This window comes from Rattus rattus, chromosome 3, assembly GCF_011064425.1.
Source record: "Rattus rattus isolate New Zealand chromosome 3, Rrattus_CSIRO_v1, whole genome shotgun sequence".
In the NCBI taxonomy this organism is placed as follows: Eukaryota; Metazoa; Chordata; class Mammalia; order Rodentia; family Muridae; genus Rattus; species Rattus rattus.
In genome coordinates, this window is record NC_046156.1 from 222,146,762 (window position 1) to 222,166,340 (window position 19,579).

General features: G+C 41.9%; 1 protein-coding gene and 1 pseudogene across 2 annotated transcripts in view; both read left to right on the top strand.

Annotated features, from left to right (window-relative positions):
* The first annotated feature begins 3,617 nt into the window (after positions 1-3,617).
* Positions 3,618-19,579, top strand: part of Ell2 (elongation factor for RNA polymerase II 2) — a 68,781-nt gene continuing 52,819 nt past the window's right edge. For both annotated transcript variants that reach the window (XM_032899125.1, XM_032899126.1), the window contains exon 1: positions 3,618-4,203. In XM_032899125.1, coding sequence (XP_032755016.1) covers positions 4,057-4,203 — 147 coding nt within the window. In that variant the 5' untranslated portion in view covers positions 3,618-4,056. The remainder of the gene's footprint in view (positions 4,204-19,579) is intronic.
* Positions 16,735-17,891, top strand: LOC116897368 (annotated as a pseudogene).

Genomic DNA, 19,579 nt, shown 5'->3' on the forward strand with positions numbered 1-19,579 from the left:
ACCTGAACGACTGCCATGATGGGCAGTCTTCTCCAGAAAACCATTAGACTTGGGTGTTCTTTGTATACATGGCTACAGAAAGACTCAACCTCCCTTCCCAACATCCATATAAGTGCCACTCTTAACCCTTCCCTAGATGAACATACAATCTACAGAAATACAAGATGTTTGCTGAAACCCACTTCAGCTTAGGGTCTCTGGTTGTTATTTTAATCTTTATAGCACTCCATCTGTAACACTTCCTAACAAGAAATTATTAAACAATGCCTACTCTTGACTAACCTGGTCTGGAACTTCTCCTGCCTCATCCTCTCAACTGTTAGGATAAGCAGGCTTGTTACTATCTTTATTGGGCAGAAAATATACATTAAAATGTTTTTATACATTGAAATGTTTGGTTAGATGCTAATTAAAATCAAAGGTTTCATATTAAATCTGTCAACACTGGACAAGCTCACCTAAAACAATCTCCTGAACCAAGAAATTATCAGGTTTTTAAACACCTCAAACTCATGATAATCTAGTACTATACTTATTTGGGTATCAAATGGTTCCTGAAGATATCAGAGACATCTGAAATGGTTGCTAAATATGCAGCAACTAGAGATGAGGGGTGACCATACATCCAAAGGCCACAAAATTTCTTAATGGTCAAGCAGCATCTCTTTGAATTCCACATGTATACATCAGAGCCACAGTAGGTCCTTCCTCATACTACTTCTTTTTGTAATTGTGAAATAAAACAATATCTATTCAGTGTATATAGGTGCTAGGTTAAAAAGCTGACTTAGACCCACATAATAAGTTAGGCAGGTTGCTTTTAAATTAACAAGGTCTCAGATTCCTCTCATAAAATGAGTGGGTTTGTTTAGAGTGATTATTACAATAATTTTTATTGACATCTCTCCATCTGAATCAGTCAACTTATCAAGAATTTACTTGACCTTCAAGAGACCTTAAAATTTTTAACACCTCCACAAAAACTTCAGGACATTGTTCTTTGCATTTTTTAAGCTCATCACAAACATATCCAAATTAGTATCTAGTAATTTTCTAATTGCTTTGCTATGTGTTAGTTCATTCACATTTATACAGAAAACTCCCCTGGAAACCATAAAGCTTAATATTTAAAGTTTTCCACAATACATTACACTTATCTGGCATTCATTGATTAATCATTTAAGCTGAACCTGAACAAAGATACAGAAAACATGTATACAGTGGTAACCCTCCAAAAGGGTGACTTTTATCAGCCTCCTTCAAACTATTCTTATGGGCAGCACAACTTGACCATCTGATTTGTAGTGGCATAAGCAATCAAAATATCTGTTGGACAGTGCTACATTGGCATGTTACATTGTTCAGGAAGATTGTTTCCATCCCCAGTTGGAGAGCTCAAAAGGGAAAAATAATGCAACTAAACCTTAATTTGCTATACCGTCATATTACCCATTAATAAAGATTTTATTCCCAATAAAATCAGGTGTGAGAAAAATTTTACCTAAAATGAAGATAATAATCAGCTACTAGAAAGGCGGGCAGAAATTAGACATTTGAAAACTCCCCCAGTCTTTGGATGTCATCAGAATTCTTAGTAAGAGGAGACTAAGTTAGGATGTCCTGTGGGTGGGGATTTACCCACCCTCACCAGAACAGCAGTAGGATATAGGCTTAACTTGTTCTAGGCAAACCTCCCCCATTTCCATTTTCACTCTGCCCCCAAATAACTAAGGCATTAACTATGTGCTAAGTTCTTCCCTATAAAAGTAAAGAAAAGAACAAAGAAAGATTCACACAAAAGTCTTTTCCAGGCTATCACTTAGATATTTGAGTCAGGTATTTTTATAACATGAAGCTTTTTCCCCAGTAAAAGTACATTTCTTAATTCATCCCTTATTATTGCCTTAATTTCCTTGTTCAATGAATTTAAGTTAACTAACACTATATGAACACCAAAGTAACAGGTGTAAACCATGGATTAACAAAGCCAATACTATCGGGCTGAAATTAGGGCAGCTTACAAAGTGATCCAATGAAACTAGACTTGATATTCAGGCTTTTATTAGATTAAATGGTAGAGATTACTATACTACAGAAAGAATTCCTTTTGAGACTTTCATAGCAAGCATTCATAGAATGCTAAGGAGTCTGGAAAAAGGGGGATTTACTAAGGTGTGGGGTGGATAGAGAATAGAGACTATCATAGCCCAAACTGTATTTAAAGGCTACAAAAATACTGTGTAAATACCTAGAAAAGAATTCCAGAAAGAACGTGGTAGGGTTTTACAATACTGAACATCTTGATTTTTAAAACAAAAAGGGGTCATCTTTACAGAGTGCATATCCCTGCTTTTTTTTTTTTAATGGAACTCAGGTCTTTTTTTTTTTTTTTAGATTTATTCATTTATTATATATAAGTACACTGAGGCTGTCTTCAGACACACCAGAAGAGGTGTGAGCCACCATGTGATTGCTGGGAATTGAACTCAGGACCTCTGGAAGAGTAGTTGGGTGCTCTTAACCGCTGAGCCATCTCTCCAGCCCATATCCCTGCTTTTAAATCTTCCACAGCTTTTGTTGTTGTTGTTGTTGTTGCTGCTGCTGCTGCTGCTGCTGTTGTTGTTTCTATTTTGTTGCTTGTTTTCTGAGACAGGGCTCGATTTGTATCCCAGACTGGCCTGGCCTAGAACCTTCCACAGTCAGTCTCCCAGCCTCAACTTGGCAATTGTTTGCTTTTGTCTTGTGTTTCTGATCATCCAATTAATTGACCTTCTCAGGGGAAACCTATCTAGTCTATCCACACACAGCTTAAAGTGGACTGCTGTAGACACCCTCCTCTAGCCATGCCCAGACACAGCATAAACTGGAGTGGAAAGTTAGCCAAATCTCCTCACACTTTGGCCTCTAGCTCCTCCATTTAACCTCGGTAAGACCTCCTAGCCTAAAACCTAGTCAGGTTTTCTTACAGTCCTGTCAAATGAAACGCACAGACCTCAAACAAGACACAGAAAATGGGTGGTATCAGTGTCTCTTTTCACCTAGGTCAGTTCTACTCTTCTACACTTCTGAAAGAGGAAACCCCAAACAGTATGGTTTTCCCATGCCCCATAAAAGGCATAATCCTGATCATATATGAGCTCCAGTGCACATTTCATTCCTATGAAATCACACACGTATGAGTTGGTTTTGAAAGACTCTGAGGTCCAACTCTATTGTATCATGCCCACCACTCAAAACGCATTTAATCCTCTGGTATAATTTTGTGCTTAAGTTGTTCCATACAATCTCACACAGCTACTGAAGACTACAGCCGATTTGGTAACTTCAAGTCTGGAATTAAAAATGAATAAATAAACAAATAATCCTCTGTTCCACCCCAATACCGAACCTCCTTTTAAGGAAAAGCTCTCCAGTGACTGCCTACTGTCTCCGCCCCACTGAGGCTTATCAAGGTCTAACTTGTGCAGCTATCGGGGAAACAAAATCGGTACTTGGTCACCTGTCCTGCTTGGTCACCGAATGGGGATCTTCCCCACGGCTCACAAGAACAGGTTGACCGTTACAGCGTTCGGTCCACTATTACCCCTCAATGGGTGAGGCTCCGACATAGGCTTTTGTAACCTTGACACACAGTTGGGGGGGATCCCCAAATAGGTCCAGCCAATCGCCGCAGGAGAACCAAGACGAGACGTGACGTCAAATGAGATTAACTCAGCGCGTCACCCCGACGTCAGCCTTTCCTCTGTCGGACGTCCTGTCCTGAGAGCAAAACTCCAGCGACTTTGGGCTCCGCCCCCTTGAGGTGAAGAGCAGCCAATGAGGGAGGCTCTGTGCGGATTCAGACCAATGAGGAGAGGCCAGGGCGGGGTGCGGGCTCGAGGGTGGGGCGGGCGGCAGTCGTGGAAACCCAAGGTCTTACTGCGCGCAGTATATGACAGTACGTCAGCAGCGGGATGGCCGTAGCTGTGGCGGCGGCTGCAGGAGCAGGAGCAGCCGCGGCCGCAGTGGAGGCTGGAGCCCGAGCGGCGTCCGCGGTGGCACCCCGGGGAGTTTAAGATGGCGGCGGGGGGTGCTGCGGGGCTGCGGGAGGAGCAGCGCTACGGGCTGGCTTGCGGGCGGCTGGGGCAGGACAACATCACCGTGCTACATGTGAAGCTCACCGAGACGGCGATCCGGGCGCTGGAGACTTACCAGAGCCAAAAGGTGAGCGGCCGGCCGGGCAGCGCTCGGGGAAACGGCAGCCACTGAGCTTTCTGCCCCGCACCTGGCGCCGCGCCAGTGGGGCGCTGGCTCGGGCTGCTGCCGCGGCACCCGCCTAGGGGAGGGAGGCCAGCCGGAGTCTCCGGGCCGTGGTCCGGGGCCACTGGATCGAGGATGCGGGCGGGCGGCCCCTGGTGGCGGGGTCCGCCTGGCAGGGGCTGCGCGGCCGCTGCGGGACTTTCTGACGGCGCCCGCGGGGTTCCTAGCTTGTTTGGTCCCGAGAAGGGACCGGGTGGAGGAGAGAGAAGTGCGGAGGGGGCGCGCGCAGCTACCGGTAAAGAAGCGACGGTCGGCATCCTTGAGCGGTCCGAGTTTTCTAGGAAACGCCGAGGGATGGCGGAGGGGCTGAAAGAAGGGCAGAGGCTCTCCGTGGGGGTGAGGACACAACTTGTATTCTCAGGGACTCGGAGACACTGGCACCCCGAGTGTAGGCGTGAGTGTACACGGCGTACCTGGGAAGGCCGGGACACTGGCACTGAGAGGAGGGGGAGGGGGACACACCTTGCACTCTCAGGGACTCTGTGCGTTGGGTTCCCGGAGACGAGCAGCGTACCTGTGGCCGCAAACCGACACCGCATCTCGGGGAGAGACCCAGAAGACTCAAAAACAACTAGAGCCTGGAACATGACGGCAGGTTCTGGGGAAAGGAATTCTCAGAAGCTCGGCGTAGCCGAAAGGCGCGCCGTGTCCGGTGCTGACTCGCAGTCTGTTGGCGAGGAGCGAGCCCGAAGGTTGCCGGAGACAAACGGCTGACTGGAAAAGATTCTGCTCTTTTCCTAGGCCCCTGAGAGAGAAACCTGCGGTCTCCCCCCTCTTACCACACTCCGAGAGCCTGTCTCAACTACAGGAAGAGGCTCCAAGGCACAAACCCTGTAGTTGGAGTCCAAACCCAGGAACTTTCACACTAAAAGACACCATAATGACAGTTTAACAAGATAGAGGTACAAAGAAGCCGATTATGGACATGTAATGGTGGGGGCGGGGTGGAGTAGAGAGACGAAAGTGGACACGTTGTCTAAGGGAAAGGCTATACCATATGGGAGAACCAAGGGCATTTTGTTCAGAGAAAAACAGCTACAGCGCACAGTATTTTCCAACAAGTTCAGTGCCTAATAAAGAATATATTCCAATTTGTCTCATAAAACAAAGGGGCACCTGACTTAGACCTCATATACTTAGATAAAAGTGGAGAAAAGAATTAACATCTGTTGAGCTCCCACTAGTGCCAGGCACTTTAAATGCATACAGAGAAAAAGTCTTAGGCAGAGCCATCATGAGAGGCAGATACTTGGGCCAGCAGAACTTCCAGAAGTTCCCACAAACATGCATACACGCAGAGGAGAGCACAAACAGTTGTGTACATCTTGGAAGTATGAGTTCACATGACAGAAAAGGAAAGATCTAGAGCATATGCTCAGAGACTCCCAAAGAATTGTTTGGACATGTGTTATGCACAGAGAAGCATATGGTGGAAAATAATGACAAGTTTTGTGGGAGTTTGAGGGGAAGGCAACAGGGAGGAATGCAAGTATAGGACCCAGGGAGAAGACCTCAAATATGGCTAGGAGAGAGCAGTGTAGAGCCACTTATAAAGAGACAAAAATACAAAGAATGTGCTAGTAGCTACTCTCCAGACAGGTTCACAAGCAAGAAAGAGGCCACCAGGATGAAGTGGGAGGCCTATCTGGGGAAAGCCAGGCAGGCAGGCAAGGGGAACAAGGCTGACAGAAACTCAGCCCTGCAAGGTGGAGAGATAAGTTTTTAGGCTCTAGGGGAATAGGAACGAATGACAGTGGGAAGAAGTGAGGTCAGGGGCTGGAAGAAGAGGAAGAAGAGGAGTCTAGCCCCCAATTAAAAGACAACAAACAGACCTGGGGATACAGAAAGGCTGAGACAAAGCAGGGTAGAAAATCATCTCTGGGAACCGGGTGTATGTGTGTAGTGTAGTGTAAGGGGTCGGGGGGTCTGTCAGCCCCTTTGGGAAACAACAAAGTGTACAGTTAAACAGGGATGTTGCATCACATACTGGTTCAGGGAATTGGTAAAGTCCACTTGAAGAAAAGAGAAGGTGGTGCCCAAGATAACTGAAGTTACAGGCACAGGGTGTCTACTGGGGCCTTGGAAGGGAGTTTATTTTCTTACCTTTGTGTGGCCTTCATTTCTGTAAGGTGTTTTCATACTTGGAATTAAGGTTAGAGTGCCCAACTCACTGTTTATATATGTCAGTATCTTAACAGAGACAGAATATCAAATCTTGTTTCTCTAGTCAGCTCTCTGCTTAGATGTTTTTTTAATGTTGCTTGTTTTAATTCAAGGTACTGAAGTCCATGGCTTTGTTCTGAACTCTCCTTAGTCCCTGTTACAGTCATCACCCATTTTCCGCTTCTGGCATGTAGATAAGTGTATCGGATCAATCCTGTGTCTCCACTTTTCTAAATGTGGCATGCTGCCGGTGGGTGGGGTTGAATGCGCTGACTCAGCCCTTTCTTTAGACACTGCCTTGTTCTCAGTTAACCAGCTCCTGTCCTTAGTTGGGTCACTTAAGCTTTGGTTTTTGTTTTAGTAGAAAAATTTGTTAAGAGGCTTAGAAATCGAGTCTTATTTAGGGTGAAAATGACAAGCTTGTTGTAGGAAAATCGATAAAGCAGGGTGAGCATGGCTGAGTGCCTCTCCTGGTTCATCCAGACCAAGGCTGACACAGTAACAGCTGATAGCAGTGGGCATCTGCCTGAATCCTTTTATCCTCTAGTGGAGACATATTTATTTGGTACTTTTTACTTCCCATCTTTGGAAACAGGGTTCCTGACTTTAAATTGTAACTGCTGTTTGAGACTGTGGGCTTGGGATACATACATAACAAGGGGAAGCTTTGGGATGCTTATCCTCCCTCTGGGCTTGTGATGATTTTCATTTTTTGCATGAAATTTCTCTTACCATGTCTGTACTAATAGAGTGTGGTACTTGGTTGACAAATGACTACCAAGAAGCTTTGATTTATAAAGAGATGATGAATTTTTAATAACTTTCTAAGGGCCAAAGATCTTAACTTTATTTGCTAAATTGAGCATCAGGAGTTATTTTGTCCATATTATTTTGTCTGTTTCATTTACTCTTTTAAATAATCCATTTGCCATAAGGCTTCACAGAAGGAGAGTTAGGAATGCATAAGCTATGGTTTAGTCTAACTACATAATTCTGTAGATAATAATCAAGTAAATAAATTCCCAGGGCTTTTCAAAACAGAATCTGAAATCTTGTTTATTTTTAAGATCTCAATTCTTCATTGTTTTCATAACACAAAATTTGATTGACCATCATTGTTTGAGGTTTCTATTTTCAGAGAATAGATCTGGAGACTTTGTAATGAGCATGAGGGGCCTAGAGGCACAGGTGAAGGGCATGTTGCTTTTCACACACCTGGAATACGGAACCAGTTTTAAAAATGCTCATATATAAAATAACTGGAAAGTTATTTTCATGTTTTACAGAAATATTCAGATATTCTAATACAGGTATACAGGATATAAAGTTTTGTCTAAACACAGATAGATGGCTTTGAATTCAAAGAAAAAAAAACAAATCATATCATAAATTACAACTTTATGGTCTGTGATTGTGTGGCCTACATGTGCTAAGCATGTGTGAGAAGATCTTATATTACTATATTATATTTTCTCTTAAATGTCAAACTATGTATAGAATTAAAATACTTTTTAGCTGACTTCCTTACTTGTATAATGTTTTTTTCTTTTGACATTTTAATAATATACCTAGATAAGAAAACATTTTCCAAATACTGTTTTTAGATTTTGTTATTGCTGAGCCTATCAATTTGGTCTTTTTTTAGATTCTGAGGCGGCACATTGAATGTGGGGCCTCACATATATTTGGCAAGCACTGTTTCTGCCACTGAACTAGAGCCCAAACCCCTTTTGGAAAAAGAATCTTCTGTATTCCAAGCTGGCCTAGAAAATGCAATATGGCTGAGGATGGCCTTGAACTTCTGATCCTCTTGCTGTCACCTACCAAGTACTAGGAATGCAGGCCATGCACACGGTTTGAGGTAGTGTTAGGTATCTAATATAGGGCTTCCTGTGTTAGACAGGTGCTATGCCACCAAGCTGTATTCCAGCAGCTAATCTGCCTCTTGTTGTTTGTCCTTTTGTTTTGTGACAGAACCTTACTGAGTTACTGGGACTGGTCTATGTAGCTCAGGAAGGTCTTAAACTTGTAACTCTCTGCCTTTTATAAAAATGTTTGCCAAAAATCTTCAAAAGTAGCCAGGCAATGGTGTCACACACTTTTAATTCCAGCATTTGAGATGCAGGGGCAGGTGGATCTTCTGAGTGCAAGGTCAGTGGGTCTATAGAGCTAGTTCCAAGACAGCCAGGGCTACACAGAGAAACCCTGACTCGCAAAACAAAACAAACAAACAAACAAAAAAAACCAAAAAAACAACAACAAAAAAAACTTCAACAAGTAGTTAACTCAAATATCATGCTTTCCCAACTATAACATAAAACTCGAACAAGTTTGGGAGCACAGCTGTTCATTTTCCATCCCTGAAGATCAGGTAGCCCCTGCCTTTTTGTAGGGCTCAGTTGATCTTGTGTTACCTCTATTGGCTTGAAACTATCATTATTTTATTATTACTATTTTGATTAGTGTCATTTAGAAAAATGTTAGTTTGAAATTTTTTTACAAGTGTACTTCTACCTAAATTTGAGTGAAGAACTCATCTGTTTTTTTAAAAATTATATATTCTTGTAATCAAGACATTAGTCTCAAATCAGTCTCCTATACTATTGTCCTTCATAGTGACCCCAGGTGTGAGCCACTTGATTGTTTTCTTTAGTCCTCACTTTGACAGGTCCCAGGACAGGCTGCAATGCCTCAGGCTTTCTTCCAGATAAATGTTTCAGCAATTGATTCACTGTTGTTTAAGACATAGAAAATTATCCCATGCTTCTTACTTCTTGCTCACTATTAATTATGTCTATTAGTTTTCAGCAATCTACTTTGTAAATCCAAATGTTCTTCTCCAGCTGCCACCTCAGGATTTAGACTTGCTGCCACAGCAGTACCAGTGTTGTCAAATGTGCTTATTAAGTAAAACCATGAGGTTTGCTGTAAGCTCCGTTTGTTTGGTTTCAGAAATGAAACTAGGTTAATTTAAGTGTTACCTGCTTTTATCTAAGACCCATTTTCAATCAGCACTTGATCTTCACATGCTTGACTTTTTTTTTTTTTTTAATCAAGGAAAGATAACTTAGTGCCCCAATTCTGTACTACTTAAAACATTTACCCACATAGTCGGTGAGTTCTCAGTGCTCCTTCCTGAAGAAAAGTAGTAGCCAGATTGCCTAAAAAGATAGCCAGGAACATTGACATCCAGACTGGGAAGAGAGGAAAAGAACCTATGAGATGGGTTGGAACATGTTCAAGAAAAAATAGTTGAAGAGGAGTATAGAATTCTTGAAATGGTTTCCAGGGACTCACACCAAGGACAGTCCCTAGGTTCAGCCTTGTCACTTGTTCCTTGCACACTCAGGGAAGATTACAGAAGATGTGCAGTAGAACTTGCAGTTGATGGTACGGCCAAAGGAAGTCAGTGCTAGGTCATTTTTAACAATTTGCAGTGAACCTTTGCTTTGTCATTAAGAAAAGAGGCTCTGGAGCTGGCACCATCATCCAGCCACTTGAGCAAGTATATGTGCAATGTTTGAGAAGATCTCTCTAAAACACACCATGAGTTCTGCTTTTACAGTAAAGAGACAAGTATATAACAGAACCCTACATTTAACTCTCCTACATGCCACACCGCTGTATAGAGCATTTCCTATGACCTAGGTAGAAATGTATATAACAAATTAACGGCTGTGTTTCTACTGCCAAATTAAAGCAAAAAGACATGACATAATTCAGGATTACCAGACAGTACTGCTTACTCTGTTTTTGTTTCATTAATTTTTTTTTACCTTTTTAAAACATTCTTTTCTTTTTTCCTACCATCTGTAATTCTACCTGTAATTCCTATAATTCCTATCATCTGTAATTTCTACCATCTGTAATTCCTGCTGCTCTTGTGAATAATTTTAAACTTCAAAAAACTGGTTTAAGAGTTTCTACCAGCACTTTGCCATCATAGTCCAAACCTGTCTCAAATTGCTGTGGCTATGTAACTGAAGACATTAGAGGATATTAATCTACAAGCTACTTAAAAACTCAAGAGTTAGATCAGCACCTTGCATTGGCCTCTGTTCTATGGACATTTAGCTCCTAGTCTCATATTAGCTACATTACTAGACTGCTTCTTTGCTTCCTGGAGTCTTTTATGTTAATAGATTAGAAATTAGCCTTGGTTAGAAAGTGACTTGAGTATTAAGACTTTTAGTGACTAAAAACTGATCCAGAGGACCACATGACCATCAGAGGGAGTGTCAAAAGTAAGAAAGAAACAATGGTAGAAAAGCTGGGGCAGTTTCTGAGAATTGGCAGAAAGAACTGGTACCTCTTGACCTGCAGTGAGAGAGGAAAAAAATAACTGGGTTTAAGGGAGCACCAGCAGGTTGGAGCAGGTTGATGATTCCTCCCAAGTAGTTTGTAATTTGTTCTTCGTTACTGTGGGGAGACTGGAAATTTAGGGAGCTTTGAGCAGTGCTTTCAAAGTCTAGGCTTGGTGTTCAAAATGACTGTAATATGAATCTAGAAGTAGGTGAATTAGGAAGGTGTGTGGTAGGGTAAGCCAGAGATGATTGTGGAATCTAGACCAGGCTACTATTTATATTTATTAGAGATGAACAAAATCACTAGACTTTAACAAGATTTTAAAGGAGGAGGGTAAATTTGGAATTTCTTGGCATTGATACTTGTCAAGGTACCCTTAGGAAAGGAAAAGTCAAAAATGGTTGGGATCATGAGATAGAAGTGGGAAGCCAACTAAGGCACTAAGCACCATTTTTGGTGAAAATTCAGTCATTCCGTCTTTTGTTTGGTAATCAAAAGAATTCCAGTTTGATTAGATTTTGTGTGTGTGTCTATGAGAAGCCAGGTATGCCTTTTATCCTAGCACTTGGGAGGCAAAGGCAGATGATTGCTGTGAGTTTTAAGTCCAGCCTGATGTATATAGTGAGTCTAGGACAGCCAGAGCTGCAGAAACTAGAGACCCTGTCTGAGAGAGAGAGAGAGAGAGAGAGAGAGAGAGAGAGAGAGAGAGAGAGAGAGAGAGACAGAGAGAGAGACAGAGAGAGAGAGAGAGAGAGAGAGAGAGAGACAGAGAGAGAGACAGAGAGAGACAGAGAGAGAGAGAGAGAGAGAGAGAGAGAGAGAGAGAGAGAGATCCTTAGTTGCTTGTTTGTCTCTGAGAGTTAAATACTGCCCTGAACTGATTGACTGTGCTTGATTAGTGAAGGTAACCTCAGCTTGAGGACTGTCACTCAACAACAAACAGGCTTGAACTTTTTCTTCTAAGATTGGCTTAGAGCAGTGGTCTTCAACCTTACCAATGCTGAGACCTTTAAATGCACTTCCTTGTGCTGTGGTGACCTGTTATGATACAATTATTTTTGTTGTTACTTTATAATTGTAATTTTGCTACTGTTATGAATCATAGTATCTGTGTTTTCTGATGGTTTTTGGCAACATGCTAGGGATTCTCAACCCACAGGTTGGAAACCACTGGTCCAGAGACTTTATCTGTGCACTAAACTATTAGCATAGCTTTCAGATTTTTAAAATATCTATTGATTGTATGTTTGCCTGTGTATGTGTGGACATGAGTGTGACACAGCACACATATGGAGATCAGGGGACACCTTGTGTTGTGAGTCAGTTTTTTCCTTTTACTGAAAAGGTCCCAGAGATCCAATCTTGGGTGTCAGGCTTGGTGGCAAACGCCTTTACTCAATGAGCTTTCTCACTAGCCAGTGTGCGTCTTTAGGTAACAGTACCTTTGCTGCCTCAAGAGACTAGGAAGGGGACCCATATCATAAAAACTCAGTTGGATTTTTTTTTTCCTGTAATGAAAGATAGAGGAGCCACAGTTACAACTAATTATATCTATATCTATATCTAATATATACTATAAACATTTTTATTTATCTTCAGACCTGCCCAGGCATAGAACTGAGTTACTGAAAATACAAATAGCCCATGCCAACAGAAAGTGGTTGCTACTTAAAAGAAGTTAAGTAAACATGGAAACATACATACATACACACACACACACACACACACACACACACACACACACACACACACACACACACATCCATGTTAAAGGAAGAGAATATGTTTGAAAATTTGGTGTCCACTCATAGAGTACACATGGACAGACCCATGGCTCCAGCTACATATGTAGCTGAGGATGGCCTTGTTGTGCACCAATGTGCACCCTTGGTCCTGCCAAGGCTGGACCTCCACCTCCACCTCCCAGTGTAGGGGAATGTCAAAGCAGGGAGGCAGGACCCTCATAGAAGAAGGGGGAGAAGGGATGGGATGGGGAGGTTATGGACTGGAAATCGGGAATGGGATAACATTTGAAATGTAAATTAAAAAATATCCAGTTTAAAACAAAAGGAAAAAAAAAGTAGTGTCTTCTTGTGGTCTGCTGAGCCCACTCTCTTTACTATGCTCTTGAAACTGTACCCACCCAGGTGTCATTTCCAAATATCTCCATCCCTACAGTCCCACAGACAAGGCAATCTGAGAAGACAGGCATTTCATCCCACTGACCATATCTCTGTATTATAAACCACCGTCCCAGGGTCTCCCTCCCTCTTTCCTCTGTCTTCTCCTGAGCACTCTACTTAGATCATATCTGCATGTTGTTACAGCATGTCCCAGCTCTCCTGTATTCACTCTCTGTAGGTGAGCTCATCAGTTCTGAGTTTTAAATATCAACTGTGGGCTTCATTGCCGACATTCATCTCCAGATCACAGCTTTGCAGAGTGGGTGTGGTGGCTTGTCTATAATCCCAGCACACAGGAAGGCAGGCAGAAGAGCACAGAAACTTGACTCCAACCTTATCTCCATAGCCAGTTCTCCATCTCAGAACTGTAGTCTTAGAAACAACATTGCTGAGCCTGAGACCACCCTGGCCACATAGTGAGGTCTGCTAGGGCTACATTCTGAAAACCTATCTTTTTATTTTTATTTATTTTTTTAAAAAGCCTATTAGGCACTTTTTAAAAAATATTTATTTACATCCCAAATGCTGAATCCTCATCCCTCCTCACAGAGTACTTCCCCTTCCCTTTTTCTTCTGAGAAGGTGGGGGCCCCTTGGGGTCCTCTCCCATTGAGGCCAGGCAAGGCAGCACTGTTGGGGAACAGATACAGGCTACAGCTTTAGGGAGATAGGCACTTTTAACAGATCACCTATTCATCAACATTTAATAGGCACCTCAAACTTGTAATCAAATGTATCTCTTCTGCTGTTTGACAATTTGTATATTCACATAATTAATTTTAGTGATTTTTCGACACCCAGTCATCTTCCCTCTCTGGTTTGGTTTCACTTCTTGATCTGCTTATCACCTGAATGAGCCCCATTTCAGTTAATGACCACATTTTCCAGTTGTCTAGAACTAAGTCATAGCCCTTGATTTGTCTCTTCTCTTGGGACGTTTGGTCTATCTCAGGTCTTGTCAGTCTTAAAATATCTAGACTCGGACTCCATTATCATCATTCCATCTGTAGCCCCACCATTGCGTTTCAGGACCACTTCCCTGGACTAGCAGCTGCCATCTCATTTCCACTGTTGTCCACATAGCCTGTCAGATCTAGCTCCCAGACACTTTTCCTGCATCAATTCCTACAGTGGCCTCCTGTTGTGACTTAGCTGCTGCAGATCTTTTAATAACCTTTACTATTTTACTGCTTCTGTTCCAGAAATCATGATTCCTAGGGACAAGGCTTTATTTGCCTTTATTTACAAGTAATAATTGGCATTAAGCTTATTATACAATTACAAAGCTGCTAGGTTCCTAAGGGGAAATGATGGGCTTATACTTCAAGTATTGTTGGTTAGAGGGTTGCATGAAATAACTACAGCTTTTCAAAAGCTCTATTTCAAAACAAGGACTGAGTTTATGTAGATTTGGAGTTTTTATAGAACCCAGGACCACCTGTCCAGGGATGGCACCAACCACAATGGGCCCTCCCACCCTTGATCACTAATTGAGAAAATAACTTACAGCAGGATCTCATGGAGGCATTTCCTCAAGGGAGGCTTTTTTCTCTGTGATAACTCTACCTTGTGTCAAGTTGACACTCAAAACCAGCCAGTTTAACTGACCCCTTGTCAATCTGACAAACACATCAGTATTAAGTCTCTACCCTTGCTTTCTTAATCATGCCCAAGATTTAAATAGCATTAAATGTCCCACAGTCTTTACAAATTCTTACGTATTAAATTTTCTATCTCCTTAAAATATCCAATCTCTCTTGAAATTCAAAGTCTTTAAAATTCAAAGTCTCTCTTCTTTTTTATTGCATTTTTTATTTACATTTTAAATGTTATCTCATTTCCTGGTTTCCCCTCCAGAAACCCTGCTATCCCACTCCCCCTACCCCCACTCCCCCACCCTGCTTCTATGAGGGTGCTCCCTCACCCACCCACCCACTCCCTCCCACCTCCCCACCCTGACATTCCAGGATCAAGGGCCTCTCCTCCTATTGATGCTCCAACAAGGCCATCCTCTGCTACATATGTTGCTGGAGCCATAGGTCCACCCTTGTGTTCTCTTGGGGTGGTGGTTTAGTCCCTGCGAGTTAGTAAACGTCACCTACTGCCTGATCTTTCTCAGGTTTTTCCTTCCTATAATGTGAACTCTGGCATAGAGGATTAGGTCCCCAAACTCTCATGTCTCCCACAGCAGATGTATGCGTAGGTCAGGGTAGGATGAGAAAGGTAGCAGGATGAAATATGCCAAGTCCTAGGTTGTTTCCAGCTTAGTTATTAATGGAACACAAAGACTAGGGATGGGGGAGAGAACAACTATGAGATTTCTAAGTCTTTTGTATTTGGAATTCTGAGATTCTAATTGGAAGTAATTGACTAACAGAATGTGGTATGATAGAATGAGAGGAATTTGTAAGTTACTCCTGTCAGTCTCAAGATCAAAGAAGCATTGTCAGAAAGTAGTAGAGTTGCCAGGTTAGTCAGGGAGTTATGTTAGTGCTTGTCAGTAAGTAAACTTTGCTGTCACTGGTTTTCTAATGAAGACTGCTCTGTACGCAGTAATAAATAGCGATCTTTGGAAAGATGGCTGAGGAATGGAGACAGGACCCAGTTGTCATCCTACAAGTATAGCAGGCCTCCAGGGTGGGGCTGATGTAGAATGAGGAAAGGGCAGATACTAGCTTTTGAAATAAGGGCTGGTGTCTCTTAGCACAGGAAGAGGTAATATGGAGTGGAAAAGTCAGCAATTTGAAAGTAGTTTGCATTTATGTGGCACAGAAGAGTTGGCGAAGTTGATGGAAATTTTCAGTACCAGTGGTAAACTGAAGCCCTGAGCTTGAGTCCAGGGGCCAGCTCTGAGCAGCCTCTAGGGAAAAGTTCAGTGCTCTGATTAGCAAAGTTAAGAAGGCAGGGCTGATGAAGCTGCTGAGAACTCTGCCCTACTGCGGAAGGCCATTCTAATTCCACATGAAGAGGGCGCCACAAGTTCTGCACACATGGTTAACTTCAGAAAGAATAAGTTGAGCCATGGTAGATAGTTGGTGAGATTCCCCATGAAAGAAGTGTAACTTGACCTTGTTTTCATAAAAGCTGGTGGATTACAAAGAGTCACCATTGACTACCCCTCCAACCAACTATTACCTTTTAATTTTTCCTTCTTAATGAACATTACATTACCTCCACCAAGAAGTGAACTTGTTACCCTGAAGCCTTTTAATTCTGTCCCTAAGTCTGAAGATAATTGTCAGCTTATGGTGGTAGAACTTTAAGAGTGTGAATCTGAACTCTAACAGGTAGAATCTAAAATAAAGTGATATTATTATTTATAAAAGATAATGACCCTGGGAAAGCCTGTGGAGCCCCTCTTCATGGGGAATTAGGGTAACCCTCTATAGTAGACAAGAGTTCTCAGCAGTTCATCAGCCCTGCCTTTTCAACTCTCTTAATCAGACCACTAAACTTTTTTGCCTAGAAGCTGCTCAGAGCTGGCCCCTAGACTCCATCCAGCTCACAGCTTTCCTGAGGTCATTATCCATTTTATAAATGATAATGCCATTTTATTTTAGATTCTGATATTCCCATCATTACAAAAAAAAAAAAATCCTTTCTCCTCCCCTTTGCTTGTTATAAGCCTGATTAAGAAGCTCAAGTCTACAAAGGAGTTTGGGAAGTAACAGAAGTAGTGTGTCCGGTGCTGAAGGAAGGGCCATATAGAGGCTTATCTTTTTATTTCAGGCACAGATGAGACAGACACCAGGGATTTGGGTGGGTGAGTGGGGATTGGTTTTTGTTGTTCATTGGGTTTGAATATAGGGAATGAAAAGTACTTTACAAGCTAATGTGTTTCTATTAAATAATATTCAAGTCTAATTTCTCTGTAATCCTGTTAACAATTCAGTAAGCCTTCCCTTGGAATATAGAGTAGTGACTGGGAGTACCTAGAAATTGTGACTAATATTTATGATTACAGCTATTCCTCCAAATGCACAGATCTGTGGAAAAAATAGAGATAACAACAACAACAACAAAAAGGAGACAAAAAAGTCAAAGCAGTTCTCAGGAAATTATACTCTTCTAGTAAGGATTCTGTGAGCAACTTGGCAGCCCTTTGATTCTTTCGTAAAAACTAGTCTCTGGCAAAATGGGGAATTGGGTAGAGACCTACACTTGGTTGAGATCAGGATATTTAACATTTTATATTTGTTCAATCCCATTGTTGTTGTTTTCAAGGTTCCTCTAATTATTCCTTCCCTGTCCCTACTCCTATTAAAAACATTTTGAGAACATTTTTGGAAGATTGAATTAGTGTATTTTTCTCTTGCTAATCATATCTATCAATTTGCAATCATGATTGGTATTCTACCAAAATCCACTTTTTGGTCATATCAATCATAGAAATGGGAGTAGCTCATCAACACATCCTAACACATTAAGGCCTCCACGCGCTCTTCTGGCCATTCACACCCCTAGCCCGTGGGTCTTTGGAGCCTGAATTCCATGGACAGTTGGACTAGAAGGGAGACTGCGCTGCTAGGATGAAGCTCGTGAGATTTTTGATGAAATTGAGTCATGAAACTGTAACCACTGAATTGAAGAATGGAACACAAGTCCATGGAACAATCACAGGTGTAGATGTCAGCATGAATACACACCTCAAAGCTGTGAAAATGACCCTGAAGAACAGAGAACCTGTACAGTTGGAAACATTGGGAATTTGAGGCAGTAACATTCGGTATTTTATTCTACCAGACAGTTTACCTCTAGATACACTACTTGTGGACGTTGAACCTAAAGTGAAATCTAAGAAAAGAGAAGCTGTTGCAGGAAGAGGCCGAGGCCGAGGTAGAGGAAGAGGACGTGGTCGTGGCAGAGGAAGAGGGGGTCCTAGATGATAATGTCTCTCAAGAGTGCTGTTTCAAATTGATAAGGAATTTGGGGTATTTTTTGTACAGGTTTATTTGTCAGTTTTTAATAAATATAAGCGTAGGGACAGAGTTGTCTGCTGATTATCAAATTGAAGTTTTAGCAGCTACTGTATTCATAGAGAATGTTCCACATGAAATTCATATGTACTGAAAATGGGTTTGATTCCTTTGAGTTCATTATTTGGGCCCCTTTTGAGATGAAGTAAATTCTTGGTATTTTAATAAAGTTCTTAATGGGATGAGATCTAAAACTCATCCTCTTTAGTTTTACTTCATGGAGCCTTAGTTGTAAAAGAAAAAAATAAATAAATGATTTTGATTTTTCCTGGTTTAAAAAAAAAAGATGTTACATACAGAAATTAGTATATAATGAAAAGAAGTTTTCATTACTAAGGCAGAGAAAACATACGTTTGAGGTTTAATTATTTAGTTCTCTGTCATTGTGATGGTTTGTATATGCTTGGCCCAGGAAGTAGCACTATTAGGAGGTATGGCCTTGTAGAGTAGGTGTGTCACTGTGGGCATGGGCTTAAGACCTTCATTCTAGCTACCTGGAAGTCAGTCTTCCACTAGCAACCTTCAAATGAAGATAGAGAACTCTCAGCTCCACCTGCACCATGCCTGACTAGGTACTGCCATGCTCCCACCTTGATGATACTGAACCGAACCTCTGAACCTATAAACCAGCCCCAATTAAATGTCCTTTTTAAGATTTGCCTTGGTCATGGTGTCTGTTCACAGCAATAAAACCCTAACTAAGATAGAAGTTGGTACCAGGAGTGGGGTATTGCTGTGATAGGCCTAACCATACTTTTGTTTGGAAGAGTGTAGATTTGGGGACTTTGGATTTGGAAAACCATGGAATGTTTTAAGTGGGGCTTAATGAGCCATCCTTGTAGGAATATGGAAGACTTTGATGCTCTGAGTGATTTGAATTGTACAGAACTGGCCCAAGAGGTTTCAGAGGAGAAGATTTTCAGTATGTGGCCTAGAGACTGTTTTTGTAGTATTTTGGTTAAGTGAAGAATGTGGCTGGTTTTTACCCTTGTCTGAAGAGTCTATCTGAGGCTAAGGTAAAGAAATTTATAATTGCATTGACAAAGGAAGTCTCAAAAAAGCCCAGCATAGACTTTGTTCTGAGGTCAAGTCTCATGAAGTACATTTTGAACTACTCTGCAAGCTTAGAAAGGAATATGGTTCAAGTATTAAAGGGATACCAGGAAGTGAAATGGAACTGAATCCTGTGTTCTAGGGATAGCATATTACAAGAGTAGGAATTTAGGGAAGATCCTACCGAGCTGAGTTTAGATTCAGGCATGGTGGCGCACACTTTAATCCAAGGAGATAAAGCCAAGCAGATCTCTGTGTACCAGGCCAGCCTGGGACAGAGCAAGTTCAAAGTGAAAAAAAAGTTTAAGTCCACGAGTGGCAGTACATACATTTAATTCCAGGAGACAGGTATGCAAATCTCTGAGTTCAAAGTCAATCTACAAAGCAAGATCCAGGACAGCCATGCTTAGGCAATGAACGAATTAGAAAACAGAAAGCTACTGATAATGGAATAGAACAAGGGACCATGTTCCAGCAACTGCAAGCAGCAGAACTTGGCAGCTTCGCAATGTGACTCTGGCTTTAGAGTCAAGAAAAGAAGATACTACTGGGATAATTGATGCTGGTTAGCTGGAGCTAAGAAATTAGTGGTGATTAAGAA